Source organism: Pristis pectinata, chromosome 12 (assembly GCF_009764475.1).
Source record: "Pristis pectinata isolate sPriPec2 chromosome 12, sPriPec2.1.pri, whole genome shotgun sequence".
NCBI classification, from domain to species: Eukaryota; Metazoa; Chordata; class Chondrichthyes; order Rhinopristiformes; family Pristidae; genus Pristis; species Pristis pectinata.
The window spans coordinates 6,192,616-6,209,375 of NC_067416.1; the positions used below are offsets into that span (position 1 = coordinate 6,192,616).

Consider the following 16,760-nt stretch of genomic DNA (forward strand, 5'->3'; position numbering starts at 1 on the left):
TTACAGAGCAACCCAATTGCCTCACTAATTTTCCTTGTAAACTACCCTCTCCAAGTCCCCTAGATTCTACCACTCGACTGCACACTTGGGGCAATTTAGGGTGGTCAATTAACCCGGCAGTTTGCATGTGTTTGGGACCTGAGAGGAAACTAGTGCAACCAGACTAGTGTCACAGGGAGAACGTACAGACTCCACGCAAGCAGCACCAGAGGTCAGGATTGAACCTGGGCCACTGGAGCCATGAGGCAGCCGCTCTACCTGCTGCACCATTGTGCCACTGGACTGTGCCACATGATTTCTAGACTAGGTCGTTACAGAAATGAAAGTAGTTGACATAAGGCATCCTCTTTAATATCTGTTTACAACTCTGAAATTTCTTTGGTCTCCTCAGTGATCCCCAATAGGACAACCTAATGCAGAGAACACTGAAAGTTGTGAGGAATGGGGGATGTAGTTATCTTTTAGCATTTAAGCCATTTTTTGACCAGAATGTGTTGGTCGGTGCAAAGACATTACTCTTTGTGTTAATTATATTCCATTATTTTAAGCATCCGCCTTAGATCTCATTTAAGCTGCAGAGCAATTCAAATCCAGTGAGCTGAGTTCTTATAAATGCTATCTATACATTCCTACAACTTTATAAAAAGAAAATCAAATGTAAGTGAAATGCAGCAATCCTGTGCTCTGGGTACATACGGTTCAGTCCTGTGAAACTGAACATTCCGATCTGTTGGGTGATGTGATCCCAAGTGCCAGGCGTCCCCAGCTTCTCCAGTTTTTCCTTCAGTTGGGCTCTCATCAGTAATACTCGGTCAGCCATCGTCTTCACGTTAGATGTCCTGGAGGGTTAACAAATAATTTACAACAGTGAATAAGTGGCATCACATGCCCAGTGTGATAATAAACCTAGAAATGTCCCAGGTTTGACTTCTGCTGTGTGCTGAGTGAGCCAATGTTAAACTAGAGCATAGAACAGAAGCACAGGTACAGGCCCTTCGTGCCATGATATCTGTGCTGACCACGGTGCCAGTCCAAGCCAATCCCATCTGCCTGCACGTGGTCTGTATCCCTCCGTTCCCCACCTGTTCATGTGTCTTGTCTAAATGCCTCTCAAAAGTTTGCTATCATATCTAAGATAAGATTTCACATGTACATCAAAACACACAGTGAAATACATCTTTTTGTGTAGTGATTTGGGGGGGCAGCCTGCAAGTGTCGCCACACTTCTGGCGCCAACAATAGCATGCCCACAACTTCCTAACCCATACGTCTTTGGCATGTGGGAGGAAACCGGAGCACCCGGAGGAAACCCACGCAGAACATACAAACTCCTTACAGACAATGGCCGGTTTTGAACCCGAGTCGCTGGTGCTGTAAATTACTTCCTAACCGCTACACTACTGTGCCTGCCTCCCGCCTCTACCACCTCCCCTGGCAGCGTGTTCCAGGCACCTACCACTCTCTGTGTAAAAACTTGCATTGTAAATCTCCTTTAAACTTTTCCTCTCTCACCTTAAAGTTATACCCTCTGGTATTTGACATTTCCACCCTGGGAAGAAGTCTCTGACTAGCTAGACCTGATGAAATCACTGAAAGTAATCTTAGTGTTCCTGGCTCAGCAGAGACCATGGCTACCAGGAATTTCCTGCGCTTTTAAACAGTTAATTGTGCTTTTCCTGATGCATCTTTATCATCCTCCCTTTCTTGAAGGGAAATCTCAAATCTTTTAACAAACATGCTGCTTCCAGTGAAATGCCTCAGTCAGCATTAACGTGAGCTCTGCCCCAGTTGGTATGTAAAAAAAAACAATCATTTTGCATCTTAAACCTAGTAGTAAGCTGAGCAACCCACTAGAAATCACCCCCAGTTATTAATGGAGTTATGGCATACACACTTGGATGGAATAATGGCTCAGAGGGGAAGGAAGATGGGATTGAAGCTGCAACCTCCTGTATGTACAACGATAGGGCTTGGTTGAAAAGGTACAATAGTGGATTGGCAATAACATAAAGATGAAGAAATCAAGACTTTTTTTTGTGGGGCATGCCATAAAACTCAATTTAAAATGAAGGACCCAAAGGATCTGTCAAGGACTTAGAAAAAACACCGAACTTATGGCATAAACTGAGTAGAGGATTCCATATTAAAACACCTGGTAGATATCAGAATTGTAAAATAAATTTAGTCAAGCTGATGCATTGGCACTGATGTTAATCAGAATGCTATATGAAGGACATCGAATTTAAAAAAATACAGATGTTAAAACAGCAGCAAAGAAGTTAGAGGTATGTGTGCATTCAATGACCCTTTGATTGTCGCACGCTTTAATTAAAGACCAACTGGTTTTCGATTGGAGAATACAAAGAGTGGAGGGCTCCTACAGATGGAAATGTGAGGTGTATGAAAGGAAATAATTATAAACCTACAACAGATAGATTGGAAGAGGCACCTTCTTCCCTGACTGTCTTCGTGGTGTACATTTTCAACACCCCAAATCTGGCCTTCAGCACATTTCAGATTTCCTTTACTCTGCCACTGGCAGCCACACCTTCAAACACTGGGACCCAAAGAACCAGAATTTCTTTTCTAAATCTGTCCACCTCTCTATCCTATAAGATGCTCCACAACACCCAGCTCGTCAATAAGCTTTCAATCATCTGTACAGGTATCTCCGTACGTATTTCAGCAGGTTATTTATATAAAGACTGGATTTATATAATGATTTGTCATACATGTGTCAACCTCCCATAGCTGTGTATGTCCAGCATGGGTATACTGGGCAGAATGTGCTGTAAATTTCTGTGATACTACCAGAGAAGTCTAAACCAATCGTGGTACTCAGATATTCAAAGGCAAGGAAGAATTAAACCAAAGCATCCAAAAGCAATTCAGTCATTGTTTTGAAGTTATACATTGCCTCCTTGTTCTAATACATAATTTGATAATTATTTGTAGTTTAAATGCAATTTGGGATGGAGAGAAGGAGAACGAGTTGATCCTGTTACTCTGCAATTCAGGCCAAGGAGATGGGATGTACAAAAGTATTGCGACACTGTGCCACCCACTGACAGAGAGGTGCAGATACAGTGTGAAAGGTTCATGGATGGCGGCTTCCATCATCAAGTGAATGTGAATATTTATAATGGCAAATTTTGCACAGATGTAACCAGAAGACGGCAAACATTAGGAAGCTTTTGTAACCAGGGAGTGTAAAAAGATGGGTGCCGGAGTGTTTATTATGTAACTGACACATTACGTGTGTCTGCAAATTGCAGTTATACTGCAATCACCAACAGCCTGAAGATAAAAAGTTATGACAAAGCAGCAGCAAAAAATTGATAGCAAGCAGACAGGAGCATTGGACAGAGAAATACTGGCTTATTCTAGGTATGCTTCTCGTGAGTGATGTTTGAGGTTAGGCTGATGAGGCAGATGGAACCCAATGTGTAAAAATGATGGAATCTGTAATTAATGTAGTAGCAGGACAATTAGAAGACATTAATAGGACTGGGCAGTCAACATGGATTTATGAAAGGGAAATCATGTTCAACTAGTCTTTTAGAATAATTGGAGATACAAGAGACTTCAAATGCTGGAATGTGGAATAAAAAACAATCTGCTGGAGGAACTCAGCAGGTCAGGCAGCATCTGTGGAGGGAAATGGACAGTCAACGTTTCAGGCTGAGACCCTTTATCTGGACTGAAAGAGTGGAGGGGAGGTAGCCAGTAGAAACAGGTGAGGGGAATGGGTAGAGGATCCACCTATCACTTGCCAGCTCTTTCTCCACCCCTTCCCTCACCTCTTAATACTGGCTGTCTCCCCTCTACGCTTTCAGTTCAGATGAAGAGACTCCAACCCGAAACGTCGACTATGCATTGCGCTCCACAGATGCTGCCTAACCCACTGAGTCTCTGCAGCAGATTGTTTTGTTTTGCTATGAGAATCTTTTCCAGGTTACACCTAGAAAGATGGGAAAGGGCAGACTGGCAAATATAGTGTACTGAGACTTTCGGAAAACCTTTGATAAGCTTTGCCACACAAGAGGTTACTAAATAAAATCCTAGTGCCTAAGATTGGGGGTCATATACTGGATGGAGAGAGGATTGGTTAATGAGAATAACAACAGTCAGAACAAATAAATCATTTTCTAGTGGGAGACTAATCAGAAACAGAATCAGATTTATTATCACTGACTTATATGACGTGAAATGTGTTGTTTTGCAGCAGCAGTACAGTGCAAAGACATAAAATTACTATAAATTATAAAATAAATACATAATGCAAAAAAAAAGAATAATGAAGTAGTGTTCATGGGTTCATGGACCGTTTGGAAATCTGATGGTGGAGGGGAAGAAGCTGTTCTTAAATCGTTGAGTGTGGGTCTTCAGGGATTAGTCCTGGGGCCTCAGCTGTTCACAATATACATCAATGGTTTGGATGAGGGGATGAAGCTGAATATATATATCCAAGTTTGCTAGCAAGATAAAGCTGGGTGGCCGTGTCAGTTGTGAAGAGGATGCAGCGAGCCTTCAATGGAATAAAGAGGTGAAGTGAATGGAAAAGGTCAAGGCATATGGAATATAATATGGAAAAATACGAAGTCATCCACTTGGTAGAAAATGGAAAAAATACTCTGCTTTTCTAAATGGTGAGAGATTGAGAGTGTTTGTGCCCAAAAGGGCAAATGTGCCCTTATAAAGAAATGACTGGAAGTTAATATGCAGGTGTAGCAAGCAATTAGAAAGGCAGACGGTATGTTGACCTTTTCTGCAACAAGAGTAAAAATGGCCTGCAGCAGTTATATAGGGCCGGTATGATCATACTGGATGGTAAAGTAGGCACGAGGGGCCAAATGGCCTGATTCTGTTTCTGTATCTGATGGTCTTGTACTAATTATGTTGGTTGCTACATTTCTATACAACAGTGACTACACTTGAAGAGTTCTTAACTGGCGGTGAAGTCCTTTGCGACTTCTTGAGGATGTTTTAAAAAAAATACAAATGCAATTTTTTTGCAGCAAGACCATTGCACAGAATATGAAAGCAATGAAAATATCTGTCAAACTGGGAACCCAAACAGATACAAATTTTCTTGATGAATCCCTTTAACGCAATAATAAGGAGGAATATGTTTGTTAGGAAATATGTTAGAATTGCCAGTAATGACCTCGGCATAAATTTCACCAAAAAAATCCCACAAACTTTCTACAGCAGTGGACAGTTTAAAATATTAAAACTATAACATATCTAAAAAGATGGCTTTGGTTCAAAGAATATTCCAAAGTAAAACATTAGAGGTCCCACTGCATCTTATTATCAAGGGTTGAATGGGAAAGACTTTGGAAATTATGTAATCCAATATGAAACCAGGGTCTTAAATCTAAATAAAGGAAACTATGAAGGTATAAGAATATAGGTTGTGATTGAAAGGTATGACAGTGGACAGGCAATGGTTGAAATTTAATAAAATAATGTGAAGTTGCAAAAAATATATACGTTAAAACATAAAAACTCAAAAGGCTAACAGAGAAATTAAGGTAGTATTAAATCAAAGGAAAAGGCTTATTAAATTGCCAGAAGTAGCAATGAGCTCAAGGATCGAGAGCATAGTCAAATTCAGCAGAGAACAAGCAATTGAGAAAGAGAGACAAGATAGAATACAAAAGTTGAGAAACATAAAGACAGATTGCAAGAGGTACGTAAGAAGAGAAAGACCAGTAAGGCAAATGTGAGCCCCTCGCAGAGACAGGAGAATTTATAGTGGCAAACAAGGAAATGGCAGGGGAATTAATTAATTAATTTGTGTTTGTTTTCATACAAAACCTGCCAGATATAGTAGATAATCAAGGGTCCAGCAAGAATGAGGAACTGATGAACCATGTATTAGGTAAAAAAAAGTATAGTAGGTAAAACAGCTGGAAGAACTCAGCGGGTCAAGCAGCATCTGTGGAGGCAAAGGGATTGTTGGTGTTTCAGGTCGAGACCCTGCACTGGGCCTTCCAGCAGTTTGTTTTTTGCTCCAGGTTCCAGCACCTGCAGTCTCGTGTGTCTCCGTGCATTAGAGCTTCAAGGGGATGAGGACAATCTGAGTGAAATAGTGAGAACATAGCAGATGGAATATAATATGGAAAAATATGACGCACATGCAGAAAAACAGAGTATTGTTAAATGATGAGAGACTGGGTCATGTTGAACCTACTTTTTCCTATCTTGATTCCTACCTTTCTTCTCTGGTCCAGTCTCCTTCCACTTACACCCATGACATCTCCGATGTCCCCCATTACTTTGCCAGTTTCCAATCCCTGGTCCTAAACTCATTCATTTTCTTATTTTTTATGTTCTTATGTATGGTGAAGGCTGCAGGTTGGTTTAGGGTGTCCTCAATTAAGCTGTAGGATATGCAACCTTACTTCCAGCATCTGCCTGACGGTCAACCTTCAGTCTGCCGATGCTAAAATTTTAAGCAATTCATTGGAATTTTAGATTTCACTCTCCACTGCTGCTGTCCTGAATAATTTGCCAAAACTATCTGCAGGTTTACTTTTGAAGGCTCTGCCAGTGCATATTCAGATATTGGGGATCAACTCCACTTTGTCATTTCTTAACAACTCCGGCCTTAGATAATTAGTGTCAAGGTCGTAAATGTAAAGGCAACCGTAATGAAGAAAGAGGAGGAGTGCTTTTCCAACCCCTTCAGATCGGGGAGTGTGACATCAGCTTCACGCCAACAAATATAACAGATTAATGGCAAGTGCCGATACATTTTCAGCTCTTACTTTCTTAAAAATGCATTGAGAATCATGAGTCGTACAGCATAAAAACAGGCCTTTCAGTCCAATTGGTCCATGCCAACCAAGATTCCTATCTAAGCTAGTCCCATTTGCCTACATTTGGCCCATATTCCCTATCCATGTACCTATCCAAGTACCTTTTGAAAGTTGTTAATGGACCTCCCTCAACCACTTCCTCTGGCAGCTCATTCCATATGCTAACCACCCTCTGGGTGAAAAAGTTGCACTGTTTCCTTTTAAATCTCTCCCCTCTCACCCTAAACCTACATCCTCTAGTTCTATATTCCTCAACCCTGGGAACAAGACTGTGTGCATTGACCCTATCTATGCCCCTCATGATTTTATACATCTCTATAAGATCACCCCTCCTACGCTCCAATGGACACAAGTCCCAACTTGCTCAATCTCTCTTCATAACTCAGTCCCTCGAGTCCCGGCAACATTCTCATAAATCTCCTCTGCATTCCTTCCAGCTTAACGACATCTATAGCAGGGTGACCAAAACTGAACAAAATATTCCAAATGTGGCCTCACCAATGTCTTGTACAACTGCAACGTAACATCCTAACGTCTATACTCAATACCTTGACTGATGAAGGCCAGTGTGCCAAAAGCCTTCTTCACCACCCAGTCTACCTGCAACGCCACTTTCAGGGAACAATGAACTTGTACTCCTAAATCCCTCTGTTCAACAACACTCCCCAGGGCCCTAAGATCCACTGTGAAAGTCCTACCCTCATTCGTCTTCCCAAAATGCAATACCTCGCACTTATCTGAATTAAACTCCATTTGCCATTCCTCGGCCCACCTCCCCAGCTGATCACGATTCCTCTGTAAATCCTGATAATTGTCTTCACTATCTGCGACACCACCTATTTTAATGTCATCTGCAAACTTACTAACCATGCCTTGTACATTCTCATCCAATCATTGATATAGACGACAGATTTAGACATAGGGAGAAAGAGTTTCCAGCAACAGAAGAGTCAGTAACCAAAAAGTGCAAATTATGTTCATTGACAGAAGAACCAAACTAGAGAAAACATTTTTATGCACAGTGCATCTCAGAATGCAATGGAAGCAGGTTCAGTAATTCAAAAGGAAACTTGAAATATACCCATGGAAAGAAAAGGCTAGCAGAAAGAAAAACAAGGAGTTGGAACTATTTGGGCAGTATTTTTTAAAAAGGCCTCTACATGCACAATGCTATTCCACTGCATTTTAAAAGTAGTTCTATCGTCATTCTCTTACCATTCTGCAAAGAGTTCTGGATCATTAAGCGTTGTGGCTACAATACGAGCCCCTTGAGCTGGAGGATTTGACCAAATTGTACGGGCTATCTTCTCCATCTGAGATCGAACCCTGTTCACGTTGTCATTGTCTTTTGCCACAATACATAGATTTCCAACTCGCTCATCTGTAAACAAGGGGGAGAAAAGAAATGGATCAAATCTGTACTGACTTCTTGTAAGAGCAATTCAGCTTATCCACTGCAATCAAACAAAGTACAGCCCATTAACTTCTTATCCAGTTCCTCCTCCAGCGCCATGCAATCTGGATTATAACTACTCCGTGCGTAGTGTAAGGTTTCCCTCATATCTCCTTTGACAAAAAGTGCCATTCTCTGGTTGCCGACCCTGAGTTGTCATGAACCTCATTCTTATTTTGTGGTTAAAAGACAATTGCTTGTAGGTTAAGAGATGTGATTATCACAATGAACAAAAGACCAAAAGGTTCGATTTGATAAACAGAGAAATGTTCAGAAACTTCCTTCTAAAATCCACATTACATAAAGTTTCACTTGGATATTTCCCAAGGAAAGATGGCATTGTCTTTTTTTAAATAGTTCAATCATCGTTCGCTCACCATTCCACAAGGAGACCTGTTTCATTAACCGCAGTGGTCGATACTTTTCATTATAGGGTATTCCTGCCCATCCAACATATAACGATTACATAGCCAAAGGATTTAACAAAATACCCTTGTGACCTAAACTAATCAGGAACATCTCAAAGCCTGTTTTGCCATTCATTGAGAGATGACTTCCTTTATCTACCCTGTTTCTGTAAACTTTTAATACTTCTGTGCAATCAGGTTTGATATTTTCAATTCCAAACTTGTGTGAAGAAGTCAGTCCTGAGTCCTCTGTGAATGGCCCCAGTTTTAAAATTAAGATCAAGTCATCTCATAAGAGGAAACAGTTTCTCACTATCTTATCATCAAAGATCCCCACCATTGGGCAGGAGGTACAGAAGCCTGAAGTCCCACACCACCAGGTTCAGGAACAGCTACTTCCCTTCAACCATTCGGTTCTTGAACCAACCGGCACAACCCTAATCACTACAGCTTAGCAACACCATGACCACTTTGATTACTTTGCATTAAAATGTATTTTTTTTGTTCTATTTGCATTCTTTTCTTGTAAATATTGTGTATAATTTACGTATAATTTGTTTTTCTTGTGGAATGCTGCTTATCTGATGCTATGTGCCTGTGCTACGACTGCAAGTAAGTTTATCATTACACCTGTGCACACATGTACTTGTGCATATGACAATAAACTCCAACTTTTACTTTATCGACTCCTTTTAAATTACCTTAAGCACCACACTTACATCATCCATCAATCTTCTATCAACAAGGAAAATCCATGCAACCAGTAGTCATAACTGAACCCCTTTAAATACTGTGTAGTCTGCGGTTTAAAGTGGGATGAACCAGTTGGTGAGAAGAGCCCAGGCACCAATTTTTAAGATGTTTTAGTTCATACTCAACAACTGATAAGGCCGCCAAAGCCAAGCAAGGTAGTCCCCAAGAGCCACTCTATCTTCTGTGGGCCAACTTGCTTAGTTTTGTCATTAACTTTCTTTCAGACGAGTTCTAAATGACCGGATGCATTTTGGAGCTTTCAGCTCCAGGCTCCACAGTTAGGCGACACAGCCAGTGACTTTTGGAAAAAAGTCTCGTCAGTCTGCAAATCCCATTCATGGGCTGAGGGTCAATTCAAGCAATATTACAGTGCTGATCTATAGAACTGGTTACCTCTCATCCACCCACTTTAGGTACAAAATTAAAGTGGATATTACCTATAATTTTCATGATGAATCAAGATCTTGGCTAATGAATCTTAATTGGAATTGGTTTATTATTATCACATGTACAGAGGTACAGTGAAAACTTGTCTTGCAACTTGTTCATACAGATCAATTCATTACACGGTGCATCGAGGTAGTACAAGGTAAAACAATACAGAATGCAGAATAAAGTGTAACAGCTACAGAGAAAGTGCAGTGCAGGTTGACAATAAGGTGCAAGGTCATAACGAGGTAGATCGAGAGGTCAAGAGTCCATTTTATCATATCAGGGAAAAAAGGTTGTGTAATCTGTAAACTGTCCCATCTAACTAACACAAATATTAAATGCCAATAGGCACTCATTTTAAGCCTCCACAAATTGTCTTTGCTTTAAAATCAGAACTCTTAAATATAAGAATTCAGCAACCTTTTGTAAAGAAAATAACAAAATATATAGTGCAATTTAAATTGTCAAAGTACTGTTTAAAAGTGGGAACTGTAGTTGTTTCAAAATGAGATCACTTAAAAACAAGTCCAGTCAGTGACAAAAGATTTTTACATTGCTGGATTCTTGTAAATTTCTAGCCCACATCAATGCAAACCTTTGGTATCGCAAGCAATCAAATTCCCATTGATCTCAGGTCTGTGCCTGTCTACTGCAATCAGACGTAGATGTTCTAGCTTCAAGTTAAGAAAGTTAGATGGAGTTATGCGAGCAACACCAACATTCATACTTAAAAACTTAAATCAATCTCATACCTAAGTTGTTTTTTGGGTTGAGTCGGAATGCAATTGGTTTTGTTTTACGGATTTCACGATTTTTAAGCTGCAGCCAAAATTCCAACTGAACTACATTTGATCAAGTTTGAAGTGCAGCCTTGGAATGACAAGCAGATGTAAAATTGCACTGATTGCTCAAAAAAAACAAGAACAGCTGCCCCTATGGAGAACACACTTAAACTTTCTATCGTGTATGACGCCATGCAGAAGTGGCCAGCAACATCCAACTGGGCATTTAGCATGAGCACCATGGCAGTTTAAAATTCCAGTTCTGATTATAATGTTTCAGGATTGCTCTGGAAAATGTCTTACTCCTAGTTGGCATAGGAGAAATAACCTAACCAGCGTATCTTTACTGTTTGTGGGATTGTTGTCCACAAAATGGCTGCTGTAGTTTAACAAAAGCCAATCAAAAAGCAATAAGGTACACTACAAAATAAACTTCTTTTCCCTTACAAAAACTGTATATTTGAAAACAGAATATGTATTCCAAAAGCATCTAGTTTTCACCATGAGTTGTTCATGGATCATCATGTATTGGTTGCCTTGTTAACCTCCCACATTGGTTCTGTATATTTAATCTCATCCAAAATTCTGACCATGTCCTAACTCACACCAGATCCTACTTCACCTATAAATCCTCTGTTCACTAATCTACACTGGATCCCAGTTAGTCACCATCTCTCTTTTAAACCTTCCCAATCATATTTGCATATACTTTCAAAGTTCCCATTCTTACCATCTGTAACCTCCACAGACCCTCCTAACCTCCAAGATGTCTGCAGTCTTTCAATTCTGTTTTCCTTTGCTCCAACATTGGCAGCCAAGCTGTCAGGTGCCCTGATCCCAAGCTCCAGATTTCACCCCCTAAACCTCTCCACGTCTCTACCTCTCTTTGCTCCTTTGAAGTGACTTTCTGCCAGAAGTTCTTCATGTGATGCTGTTCTAACTGATCATTAATTTCAAACCCGTTAAAATGAACATTGGTGGACAGAAGAATCCATTTTCAATACAGACCCTGTTCATTTCTATTGAACTTAATCTGTGAATTTACAATTTCAATTTCTTGAAACGATGACTCTCAAATTTTGTCACACTCAGTTTGCCAGTTAATCTTCATTGGAGAACCCTAATTGGCAATTAATTAGTCACTACTCTTCAGAGGAGTGAGGTGGACACAAGTTTCTATGGAGGTAACAATGAAATTTCAGCTAGACAAAGCCCATGCCGCATCCTACTTTGCCATGGATCAAAATTGTGAGGTTGGATTGGCCTGGGAAAGGTCTTCCAAAGTGGAGCACATTCACTTAAAGGCAGCTAAACCTAAAACAGGTACATTTTTAAGAATCGAGTCAAAAATACTCAATTTACAATATGAAACCATTAAGTAATTCAATATAATTTAGTAATTTTCAGCTATTTTTAAATCAGTTTACTCCTGGATAGATCCATAACTGTTTTTGCGCTCGTCACTATTTATATTACCATGTACACTGTCGACTCTGTGAGCTTCACGGTGGACGAGGAATTTTCATTGCACCCTGGTGTATAAGTCAATAAACTAATCTGATCCAAATCTGAATCTATATTAAAAATGCTTACTTTGTTGTTAAACCTTATTTTCAGCCTGTGAGTGTAAACAGTACCAGATTATTATCCTTTAATGATATCAGGGATCTCTTTCAATGAAGGAGTGAAACAAATGATTCTGTTCCATTCTAATGAATTATTGTACAGGTTCTTGAAGATTTTATGATCTGTGATTGTGCAAATTAAGATTAGTGGAAACTTGGGAGCTTAAACTAACCAGCCAAATTTATGTGTACTTAGGCTATAATTTCACAACTGTTCCCAAAGTGGAAATCCTACACTGTAATCTCAATATCCAGCATGAAAATTACATTCTGATTAACACCATCTCTCGGCATGCCCCCCACTCTCTGAATGCTTGGGGCCCCCTCTGCATTCCTCAACTCCAGCAAAACTCAGTATATAATTGGGAGGCAAAATATTTCTTAAAGCAAGTTCTTAATGGTATGCAGTTTGAGATACAATTACACAAGCTGCTTAGGATCAGGTTCTGAAAAGTGTTTTTAAAAAACACAGATTCACTCACAAACACACCAGTTGCTAATTCAGAACCCAGCAGAACAAAACAAAACACAAGTTTTTCTGATCATCATATGCCTTTGAGCAAACACTTTGATCTATTTAAGGAAACTGACAGGTGCAAATTATTACATATCAATGGTGTTATATGCCCTGCTGCACCAGCAGTCATTGCTTGCCATCTTCTGGATTCTTAGCAGCATTGCACTGAGCTGTTTTTAAAGGGGACCACTCTCACACAGTCATGCTGCACATAAGGGATTTATTCAGCTATGCTGCTGCTCCAATCAGCAGGACAGTAGAACAAATTGACAATTTGCTTTACTTTCATTAGGATACAGAAATGACCAAAAGATATTACACATTTTATAACAACAGATAAAACATATTACTTACTATATAATCCAAAATTCTTAGAGAAGGATTGTGCACAGAAAAGCTCGAAACCTTGGCTTACAAAGTAACGGACAGCCCAGGCATCTTTATCCAAGTTTCCAGATGCAAAGCCCTGATAGGCTGAATCAAAGAAAGGGAAAAGAGACTTTTTCTGCAAATGGATAGAAGATAGAGATGTTAGGATACAGCGCAGAAAGAAAGTGGAAAAATTCAACATACTGTTTTGGTTCTCCATAAATGTTCACCCTATCAGACTTCCCAGTACATTCAGCTGGCTCACAATGCATATAGTTTGTTCTTTTATTCCTAATTCTAAAAGGGAAAACATGCACATCAAGTCAACAGAGGGCAGTTTACACAAACCATTAAATATTGTGGTGAGATAACGCAGCATCACAGACCAGTAAAAACAGTCAAGGCAAACATTAGTGCATCCATACACAGATTTTGTAGAATAGGTTGCAGCAGAGGCTACCAGATACATCCACGTGTTACTCAGGGACATGACCAATTTTTCTGTTATGGTAGTGCAGCTCAAGAACAGCTTCTATCCTACTGTTATAAGACTACTGAACGGCTCCCCGGTATAATAAGATGAACTCTTGACCTCACAATCAACCTCATTGTGACCTTGCACCTTATTGTCTACCTGCACTGCACTTTCTCTGTAACTGTAACACTTTATCAGAATCAGGATCAGGTTTACTATCACCGACATACAGTGGCATGCAGAAGTTTGGGCACCCCTGGTCAAAATTTCTGTTACTGTGAATAGCTAAGCGAGTAAGAGATGACCTGATTTCCAAAAGGCATAAAGTTAAAGATGACACATTTCTTTAATATTTTAAGCAAGATTACTTTTTTATTTCCATCCTTTGCAGTTTCAAAATAACAAAAAGGGAAAAGGGCCCGAAGCAAAAGTTTGGGCACCCTGCATGGTCAGTACTTAGTAACACCCCCTTTGGCAAGTATCACAGCTTGTAAATGCTTGCCGTAGCCAGCTGAGTCTTTCAATTCTTGTTTGGGGTATTTTCGCCCATTCTTCCTTGCAAAAGTCTTCTAGTTCTGAGAGATTCTTGGGTCGTCTTGCATGCACTGCTCTTTCGAGGTCTATGTGCAGATTTTCGATGATGTTTAGGTTAGGGGACTGTGAGGGCCATGGCAAAACCTTCAGCTTGTGCCTCTTGAAGTAGTCCATTGTGGATTTTGAGGTGTGCTTAGGATCATTATCCTGTTGTAGAAGCCATCCTCTTTTCATCTTCAGCTTTTTTACAGACGGTGTGACGTTTGCTTCCAGAATTCTTCCCTCTACCAGTGAAATGTTCCCCATGCCACTGCCTGCAACACAAGCCCAAAGCATGATCGATCCACCCCCGTGCTTAACAGTTGGAGAGGTGTTCTTTTCATGAAATTCTGCACCTTTTTTTCTCCAAACATACCTTTGCTCATTGCAGCCAAAAAGTTCTATTTTAACTTCATCAGTCCACACAACTTGTTTCCAAAATGCATCAGGCTTGTTTAGATGTTCCTTTGCAAACTTCTGACACTGAACTTTGTGGTGGGGACGCAGGAAAGGTTTTTTTCTGATGATTCTTCCATGAAGGTCATACTTGTGCAGGTGTTGCTGCACAGTAGAACAGTACACCACCACTCCAGAGTCTGCTAAATCTTCCTGAAGGTCTTTTGCGTCAAACGGGGGTTTTGATTTGCCTTTCTAGCAATCCTACGAGCAGTTCTCTCAGAAAGTTTTCTTGGTCTTCCAGACCTCAACTTGACCTCCACCGTTCCTGTTAACTGCCATTTCTTAATTACATTACGAACTGAGGAAACGGCTACCTGAGAACGCTTTGCTATCTCCTTATAGCCTTCTCCTGCTTTGTGGGCATCATTTATTTTAATTCTCAGAGTGCTAGGCAGCTGCTTAGAGGAGCCCATGTCTGATGATTGTTGGGACAAGGTTTGAGGAGTCCGGGTATTTATAAAGCTTTGAAATTTGCATCACCTGGCCTTTCCTAACAATGACTATGAACAAGCCATAGCCCTAACAAGCCAATGAAGGTCTGAAACCTTGGTAAAAGTTATCCGAGAGCTCAAATCTCTTGGGGTGCCCAAACTTTTGCATGGTGCTCCTTTCCTTTTTTCACTCTAAAATTGTACAAAACAAAAATAATACACTAATCTTGCTTAAAATGTTGAAAAGAATGTTTCATCTTTAACTTTATGATTTTTGGAGATCAGTTCATCTTCTACTCACTTCACTATTCACAGTAACAGAAATTTTGACCAGGGATGCCCAAACTTTTGCATGCCACTGTATGTCATGAAATTTGTTGTTTTGTTTCCAGTGCTGACCCCTCAATGAAGACTTTATTCTGCATTCTGTTATTGTTTTACCCTGTACTACCTCAATGCACTGTTGTAATGAATTGATCTGTATGAACGGTATGCAAGGTAAGTTTTTCACTGTACCTCAGTACATATGCCAATAATAAACCAATTTACCAGCTGTCTCTCAGCTCCAGCATCCCAGGTTAGATTCTGAACTCCGGTACTGTCTATTGAGAAGCTTGCATGTTCTCCCTGTGACTGCCTCCCCCACCTACCACTCCCCCAAACCCAATGCTCCCGTTTCCTCCCACATCCGAAAAAATGGGCTAGTTGTTTGGTTCGAAAAACGAGCTGCTGGAGGAACTCAGGCAGCAGCTGTGGAGGGAAATGGAGAAACGACAGCAGCTCGTTTTTTGCCCCAGATTCCAGCATCTGCAGTCTCGTCTCTCCTAGATGTGTAGTTAATTGGCTACTGCGTAATGCTCCTATTGTAGATGGCTGGGGGTGGTTCATGTGTGAGAGAACAGCGAGAATAGGTTACAGGGAAGTGGGGAAACTGGATTGCTCAAAGACCAGACGTTCTGTGGAAATATGAAAATATGAAGAAATATTGTCATTGAATTTGGAGCAGTTCCTGAGTAATTTGCTATCATTTTGAATATGACCCCAGAAGAGCAGAACACTCAGCGGCACATGCTGCACACTTTACATGTAATTGGCCTGAAGGTTTCCTGCATAGACAAAGAAACAACTTTAAGATTACATCCATCCAAGCCCAGTACAATTTATATCACCTTCAATGCCCACAAGAGTTCATCCCTCATTGTCCATTGTTTTTGGTTCAATTTGTTATTATTCAAAAATCAACTCTCGCATCCTCTGGCTGATTTAGGAGTCAGTATGAGTAAATCAATAAGTACCTACCCAGCTCCTCACACTTCAAATTCTCCACAGACCTCTTGGATAGTGAAGATATTTATCTTCATCTCAGTTATAAATGGCTAGCTCCTTATTTTAAGATAGTTTTGGTTTATTATTGTCACTTGTACTGAGGTACAGTGAAAAACTTGTCTTGCATACCGATCGTACAGGTCAATTCATTACACAATGCAGTTACATTGGGTTAGTACAGAGTGCATTGATGTAGTACAGGTAAAAACAATAACAGTACAGAGTAAAGTGTCACAGCTACAGAGAAAGTGCAGTGCAGTAAGAGTATTTCATCGTATAAGGGAACCATTCAATAGTCTTATCACAGTGGGCTGGAAGCTGTCCTTAAGTC

General features: G+C 40.3%; 1 protein-coding gene across 1 annotated transcript in view; it reads right to left on the reverse strand.

Moving 5' to 3' along the window:
* The window catches only part of got1 (glutamic-oxaloacetic transaminase 1, soluble), a 55,518-nt gene that overhangs the window by 15,237 nt on the left and 23,521 nt on the right, over window positions 1-16,760 (reverse strand). Inside the window, exons 6-8 of the mRNA XM_052027547.1 lie at window positions 13,151-13,301; window positions 8,043-8,208; window positions 697-839 (exon numbers count right to left, since the gene is read on the reverse strand). Coding sequence (XP_051883507.1) covers window positions 697-839; window positions 8,043-8,208; window positions 13,151-13,301 — 460 coding nt within the window. The remainder of the gene's footprint in view (window positions 1-696; window positions 840-8,042; window positions 8,209-13,150; window positions 13,302-16,760) is intronic.